Source organism: Pseudorca crassidens, chromosome 4, assembly GCF_039906515.1.
Source record: "Pseudorca crassidens isolate mPseCra1 chromosome 4, mPseCra1.hap1, whole genome shotgun sequence".
Lineage (NCBI taxonomy): Eukaryota > Metazoa > Chordata > Mammalia > Artiodactyla > Delphinidae > Pseudorca > Pseudorca crassidens.
Genome location: NC_090299.1, coordinates 22,440,929 through 22,448,813, shown reverse-complemented (window position 1 = coordinate 22,448,813; position 7,885 = coordinate 22,440,929). Strand labels below are relative to the sequence as shown.

The following is a 7,885-nucleotide window of genomic DNA, read 5'->3' as shown; positions in this document are numbered from 1 at the left end:
ATCACTGAGCCCCCCCCCCCCCCCCCCCCCCCCCCCGCCACAAGCATCAGTAGGCTATTTGCTTTCATATCTCAGGGTTATTTCCAGCTAAGACAAATGCACAAGCACAAAAAGGGCCCCCGTAGCCTCTGACCTCTAGGACATGAACCAAGACAAATTTTACTATCACCCTCCCACCTCTCTAAAGAATCCATAAAATGCATTATGGTAAAATAGGAAACTTCTCAAGGGCTAGTGAGTTGTGGAGAAGATGCAGTTGCTGTTCCCTGCTTCAAGTGGAAAGTAATAATAAAAAGCTTAATGAACACTTGCATGGCGGGATGTGTTTGGCTCTGTTTATTCTTTCAATCTTCACAACTCTGTGAGGTAGGCACTCTTATCCCTCCCATTTTACAAATGAGAAAAGTAGAGGCTCACAGAGGTTGATTATCTAGACGAGGCCACTCAGCTAGTAAACGACAGTCCAGGGTTCAAACCCCGAAATCTGACCCGCGTTAGTGCTTTCACGAAAAAACGGGTATCTGGCAATGATTAAAACGTCAGAACTGGCAACTGGGGAACTAATGGAAAAGGGAATCAACAAAACGGCCCACCACGTGGCAACAGTGCTGAAAGACCAAGGGAGCCTCAAGTCCCAGGAAGGGGAAAGTGAGGGGTCAGCGATTCGCCACCACAGCTCCAACAGCCCCAGCTCTGGACCGCCGAAGCCTCCAGAGACGCCTCTGGCGCCGGCGTCGCAGGACCCTCATTGGGCCTCTTCTAGGCAGCGTCAAACCGCGGGCGTCCATAAGGAGGCGGGACTTCCGGGAGCGGTGGCGCCAAATTCCGGCCGCGCCGGAAACAGCTATTGAGGAAAAAACATTGGGTACACGCCACTAGAAGCTCCTGGAGAATTTTGTGTTCCACAGTCTCCGAAGAAAAATTGGGCGGGGGTTCGTCCGCTCATTGCCAAGTTTTCGAGGCAGTGGAAAACAAGAGTTGGGACATGGACAGCCGCTTGCAGGAGATCCGGGAGCGGCAGAAGTTACGGCGACAGCTTCTCGCGCAGCAGGTCCGGGGCCCAGGGAGGGATCGCGAATGCGCGTGCGCGGCCGACCTGTTACAACCTCCCTTTTCTGTCTCGTTACTGGCCTCGGTGCAGTCCTTTCTGGTCCCGCGACCTTAATCCCTGCGCCCACCTACCCTCTTGTTCTCAACCCCCGGGGTACCCCGAATCTTTTCCTGTTTTACCTCGCGGTCATTGTGGTGCTGAACCGAACGCCACGCTTGGTCTTCAGCAACCGTTATGGAATGGCCGCCGAGTGGTGCTCAATGATGAGAATACAGTGGTTTTTCTGTATAAGTTACCGCAGTTCACGCAAAGAAAAGTGACTTGTTATCCTCCAGAATTTCTGTTCACTTTTTTTTTTTTTTTTTTTTGCCGTACGCGGGCCTCTCACTGCTGTGGCCTCTCCCGTTGCGGAGCGCAGGCTCCGGACGCGCAGGCTCAGCGGTCATGGCTCACGGGCCTAGCCGCTCCGCGGCATGTGGGGTCTTCCCGGAGCGGGACACGAACCTGTGTCCCCTGCATCGGCAGGCGGACTCTCAACCACTGCGCCACCAGGGAAACCCTTCTGTTCACTTTTTAAATGGTCGTTTGTGTCTTGCCTTTCTTTGTAATCAGCTCCCGATTCTTGAGATTGGGGCTTCATTGTGGGTCAGGTTTACGGTATTTTCTCTGGGATAGTGTCTAACGACTGCATTGGTAGAAGCCTGAGTGTAAATTTTAGATTCTGCATGATGCGTGCTGCTGTCGACCCTGCCGTGTACGGTATCCTAGTCCTCACTCGCAGCTAACGTTTGAATTCTTAATCTGTATCGATCACAACAAATCTCTGAAATAGGTAATATTGTCTTCACTTATCGGATAATGAAACAGAGGCTCCAGAGGTTAATTTTTGCCCCGGCTCCTTCACCTCTGGGCCAGAAAGTTAAACCCAGGTTTGTCTCTCCAGATCTTGGCCTCACTCCTTCTTGTGTATGAGTAAGTTAACACTTGATTAGTAGAGTACACATGCAGAAAATGCAGATGCACACCTCTGCTTAATTAAAGTTAGAGGTTGTGTTTTACTTTCTACCACTCAGACCGGTAAAAGGGATGGGGGAAATGCTCACAGGTTTTGATGAGGCATCTTACTGTTATTTTTTTCAGTAATAAGTTTTCGTTTTAGTACCTGGAAATCTGAGACCTATCCTCTTTTATGATCGGATGAAAAGATTTATGGTACAGTGTTAAAAGTGTGGGCGTTTAGGGAGTTCCCTGGTGTCCAGTGGTTAGGACTCAGTGCTTTCACTGCTGTGGCCCGGGTTCAATCCGTGGTCGGCAGCTAAGATCCCACAAACGCGTGGCCAAAAAAAAAGGGGGCGTTTGGAATCAGATCTGTTCCTGGCATAGTGATTTTGGACAAATCAGGTATCTTTTCCAAGCCTTCCTTTTCCCAGTTTCTATTATGTTATCTTCAAAAATGTTCAGCAGCTCTTTGTTACCACCAAGGTTCTTACTCTTTAGTTTTGAATTCAGACGTCTGTTTGACTGAAAATAGTCGTAAACAGTGATTGGTTGAGTGTCTTACTATGTGCCAGGAGCTTTTGTAGACATTGGCAATTCAGCTATGAATAATAATAGGTGGTCCTACCCTCAGAGAGCTTACATACTGCACAGAACTTAATAATGGCTGCCGTTTATTAAGTCCTTTCTGTGTGTCAAGACTCTGCCAAGCTTGTACATACATTATATTTGATCATACCAGTCAGATGCTATCTGTGTCTTATAGATGAAGAAAATAAAGCTCAGGAAATTTGTTACATGCTGAAGGCCACAAACCGTTTACATTTGCAAGCTGCAGTTTTAGGCCTTTGCAATACACATGGCTGCCTCCTAGTACAGTTGGATAGGAACCTTTCCACCTAAGGATGTACAGTATAATCAATGACAGACTTCCACTTTAGCAGCCTTCCTTTCACTTACTTTTCTCTGTATGAACAAGACAGACTGGTTTATTACTCTCCGGAACGTGATTTGTGCAGTACATACTTTATGATTTTTAAAAGTTGTCCTTTCTTTCTGATTTCTGTCTATCCTCTGTGACAGCCCAGGTCAGAATTTTGTGATGAAACCTATTGTGATCTCCCTGGCTTAGACTCTTCTCCCTCTGAGCATCCATTTTCCTTACTGTTGCGTCCACTACTGTATATTATTAACCATCATACAGAATATAAACAGTTTGCGTGCAGCGTCTTTGCATTTAATTCCTGTTGGCTTAATCTTCTATCCTAAGTTTGTTTCTTGCCCAAAGTAAGTTTTTAATAAATTTTTGTTGATTGATGGTCTGTCAGAGTAGAGCACAACTCAAGTGTGTATAATTTGCTTGACTGACTTGGCTGCTGGATGAAGATATCGGATGCAGTATATAGGCCCAGACCACGATTGTGGCAATTGATGCTATCACCAATGATTTACACCTGTTTTTATTTAACTTGTAGCTTTGTTTCAAAAAATTATACGTGCTTTCAAATGATTCCAAATTGTCATAGTTATTCAAATAATATATTTAGTGCTACCACAATGGGAAGTCTGTTACTCCAGTCATTCCACAATTTTTTAAAAATGTTGGAGCATGAGAAGACAATTATATATGTAAGCACAATTTGATTTAAAGCGTTCCTCTTGTAAAACATTGTATTCTAATTTACACCTTGGTAGAAAATCTCATTGGTTCATTCACATATTTATAAGCATGTACTATAAGTCAGATGTTATAGTAGCTGCTGAACATACAGATATCAACAGGACAGAGTTCTTCCCCTCAGTGAGCTAACATTTCAGTGGGGGAGAAGTAAACAAAAGTAAACTGATAAAGTAATTGAATTGTACAAATAAAAATTTGGAAGTTGTGATAGCGACTGTGAAACAAAAGTAAAACAAAAAGGGTGTATTAAGTGCTATGATCGGAATGAGGAAATGAGGAGGTAAAAATAATGGAAAGGAGGCTACCTATTCTGTAGATAGTGTTCATGGAAGGACCCTCAGAAGAAATGTACTCATCTGAGATTTGAAGGGAGTCCGACTCAGTCTTGGGAAGAAGGTTATAAAGCATTCCACCTATGGGAATAAATGTGTTTTCTGACTAAAGAGAATAGGGGTCAGGAAGATTTTATGGAAGAGTTAAAATATCAGGAACAGTTGATATATTGGAAGAGATTTATCATTGGGGAAACCTTAGGGGAGTCATGAAGTGGGTAGTCTAAAGAGGCAGTGGTAATTGTTTAAGATCAAGGCTGGGGACTTGCAGCTCTAATATTGTAGTGTGCCTTCTCACCTTTCTTGAGCTAAGGGATTATTTAATGCAGATTTCCTCATGCCCTTCGTGTGCTTAAAAATATTAAGTGGTTCCTCGTGGCCTGTAAATTGCGTTCTATACTTCTTGGTTTGGCTTTTAAAGTTTTCCATGAATTGATCCCACACTATGTAGCCAGGCCTATTTCAACTAGTGATTTGTTTACATTTGTTGTATTTTGCAAAATTTCCCGAACTGCCAACCCGAATTTGCATCACTATTTTTCAGGTTTTTGTAAAGTTTAGTATTGTGCCTATAATCATTATAAAGGCTTGGCTTGAATAAAACTGAAAAGGTATTTATTACGGCATGGAATAAATAAGGTACAATACGTGAGCTGATGGATGCAGAGTGTTTAACATAGTGCATATCACACTATAAACACTATGTTAGCTGCTTTTTTTGTTGTTTTGTTATTGCTACTGCTGCTAAATTGTGTTTTATTATTTGCTTTAAAAGTAGAGGATTGGTCAAGTTAATTGTTTTAATTTCAAAATAACTGAAAGCATAAAATACTTTTCAGCTGGCAAAATCATTCTTAATTAACATGGTTTTGCTCCAAGGTGTTTTCTGTTTTTCCTGCAAGGTAATTTGTCCATTTGCCTGCTGCAGTAGTTACGGGTTTTTTTTTTTTTAATACTTGATGTATTAAATGCTGCTACAAATGACTAGGAAGGCTATTCAGTACACTGTCATCTAATTTTTGGTTTTTGCCTTTTCTCAGTTGGGAGCTGAAAGTGCTGACAGTATTGGTGCTGTGTTAAATAGCAAAGATGAGCAGAGAGAAATTGCTGAAACAAGAGAAACTTGCAGGTCAGTTGAATATTTTTTTAGTGACATGTTAGTATTTGTGAAAGGATCACTGTTTTAATAAACAATAATCCTAGGTATGAAGTGTGTTGTTATAAGTATCAGCATACAGATTTAGGAAACATTGGTTTTTATTGTTAGTTCATGAATTATGAAATATTATCTGAATACAGTAAGTTTTCATTTATAAAGTAGTTAGAAAATGGAATGTTAGGCTAGGAATTAGCTTATATACCATATATAATTTTATTTAAAAAATCCTTATTAAAAAAAACACAATTTGCCCTAAAAGTGGTATTGACTTGATAGTTCATAAAGCATTTAGAATTTTTCAGTATTGTAGTTATCAGTTTTTTTTTTATTGGAGTATAATTATTTCACAATGTTGTGTTAATTTCTGCTGTACAGTGAAGTGAATCAGCTATATGTATACATATATCCCCTCCCTCTTGGACCTCCCTCCCACCCCCTGCTATCCCACCCATCTAGGTCATCACAGAGCACCAAGCTGAACTCCCTGTGCTATACAGCAGGTTCCCACTAGATATTTTACACATGGTAGTGAATATATGTCAGTCCTAATCTCCCAGTTCATCCCACCCTCCCCTTCCCTCTGCCCCCTGTGTCCACTCATCTGTTCTCTACTACTTTGTCTCTATTCCTGCCCTGCAAATAGGTTCATCTGTACCATTTTCTAGATTTCACATATATGTGTTAATATATGATATTTGTTTTTCTCTTTCTGACTTACTTCACTCTGTATGACAGACTCTAAGTCGACCCACATCTCTGCAAGTGACCCAATTTCGTTCCTTTTTATGGCTGAGTAATATTCCATTGTATACATGTACCACATCTTCTTTATCCATTCCTCTGTCGTTGGACATTTAGGTTGCTTCCATGTCCTGGCTATTGTAAATAGTGCTGTAATGAACATTGGGGTACATGTGTCTTTTTGAATTATGGTTTTCTCAGGGTATATGCCCAGTAGTGGGATTGCTGGGTCATATGGTAGTTCTATTTTTAGTTTTTTAATGAATGTCCATACTGTTCTCCATAGTGGCTGTATCAAATTACATTTCTACCATCAGTGCCAGAGGGTTCCCTTTTCTCCACACCCTCTCCAGCATTTACTGTTCATAGGTTTTTTTGATGGTGACCTTTCTGACTGGTGTGAGGTGATACCTCATTGTTGTTTTGATTTGCATTTCTCTAATAATTAGTGATGTTGAGCATCTTTTCATGTGCCTCTTGGCCACCTGTATGTCTTCTTTGGTGAAATGTCTATTTAGGTCTTCCACCCATTTTTCGGTTGGGTTATCTGTTTTTTTGATATTGAGCTGCATGAGCTGTTTGTATATTTTGGAGATTAATCTTTTGTCAGTTGCTTCATTTGCAAATATTTTCTCCCATTCTGAGGGTTGTCTTTTGGTCTTGTTTATGGTTTCCTTTGCTGTGCAAAAGCTTTAAAGTTTCATTAGGTCCCATTTGTTTGTTTTTATTTTTATTACTCTAGGAGGTGGGTCAAAAAACATCTTGCTGTGATTTATGTCAGAGTGTTTTTCCTACATTTTCCTCTAAGAGTTTTTTGGTGTCCAGTCTTACATTTAGGTCTTTAATCCATTTTGAGTTTATTTTTGTGTGTGGTGTTAGGTAGTGTTCTGATTTCATTCTTTTATATGTAGCTGTCCAGTTTTCTCAGCACCACTTAGTGAAGAGGCTGACTTTTCTCCATTGTATATTCTTGCCTCCTTTATCAAAGATAAGGTGACCATAGGTGTGGGGGGTTTATCTCTGGGCTTTATATCCTGTTCCACTGATCTATATTTCTTTTTTTGTGTCAGTACCATACTGTCTTGATTACTATAGCTTTGTAGTAGAGTCTGAAGTTGGGAGCCTCGTTCCTCCAGCTCTGTTTTTCTTTCTCAATATTGCTTTGGCTATATGGCGCCATTTCTGTTTCCATATAAATTGTAAAATTCTTTGTTTTGATTCTGTGAAAAATGCCTTTAGTAATTTGATAGGGATTGCATTGAATCTGTAGATTGCTTTGGGCAATATAGTCATTTTCACAATATTGATTCTTCAGATCCAAGAACATGGTATATCTCTCCATCTGTTAGTGTCATATTTGATTTCTTTCATCAGTGTTTTATAGTTTTCTGAGTACAGGTCTTTTGCCTCATTAGGTAGGTTTATTCCTAGGTATTTTATTCTTTTTGTTGCATTGGTAAATGGGATTGTTTCCTTAATTTATTTTTCTTATCTCCTGTAGTTAGTGTATAGGGGTGCAAGAGATTTCTGTGCATTAATTTGGTATCCTGTACCAAATTCATTGATTAGCTCTAGCAGTTTTCTGGTGGCATCTGTAGGGTTTTTCTGTGTGTATCATCATGTCATCTGCAAGCAGCAATGGTTTTACTTCTTCTTTTCCAATTTGTATTCCTTTTTTTAAAAAAATATTTATTTTTCACTGTGTTGGGTCTTTGTTGCTGTGCACAGGCTTTCTCTAGTTGCAGCGAGCAGGGGCTACTCTTCATTGCAGTGCGTGGGTTTCTCATTGTGGTGGCTTCTCTTGTTGCGGAGCATGGGCTCTAGGCACGTGGGCTTCATTAGTTGTGGCTCGTGGGCTCTAGAGCGCAGGCTCAGTAGTTGTGGCACATGGGCCTAGTTGCTCCGCGGCATGTGGGATCTTCCCG

General features: G+C 41.0%; 1 protein-coding gene across 2 annotated transcripts in view; it reads left to right on the top strand.

Moving 5' to 3' along the window:
* The first annotated feature begins 682 nt into the window (after positions 1-682).
* Positions 683-7,885, top strand: part of METTL14 (methyltransferase 14, N6-adenosine-methyltransferase non-catalytic subunit) — a 31,805-nt gene continuing 24,602 nt past the window's right edge. Inside the window, exons 1-2 of one of the 2 annotated variants that reach the window (XM_067735197.1) lie at positions 683-1,051; positions 5,101-5,189. In XM_067735197.1, the coding sequence (XP_067591298.1) occupies positions 986-1,051; positions 5,101-5,189 (155 nt within the window). In that variant the 5' untranslated portion in view covers positions 683-985. The remainder of the gene's footprint in view (positions 1,052-5,100; positions 5,190-7,885) is intronic. The other variant, XM_067735198.1, reaches the window with a different exon arrangement.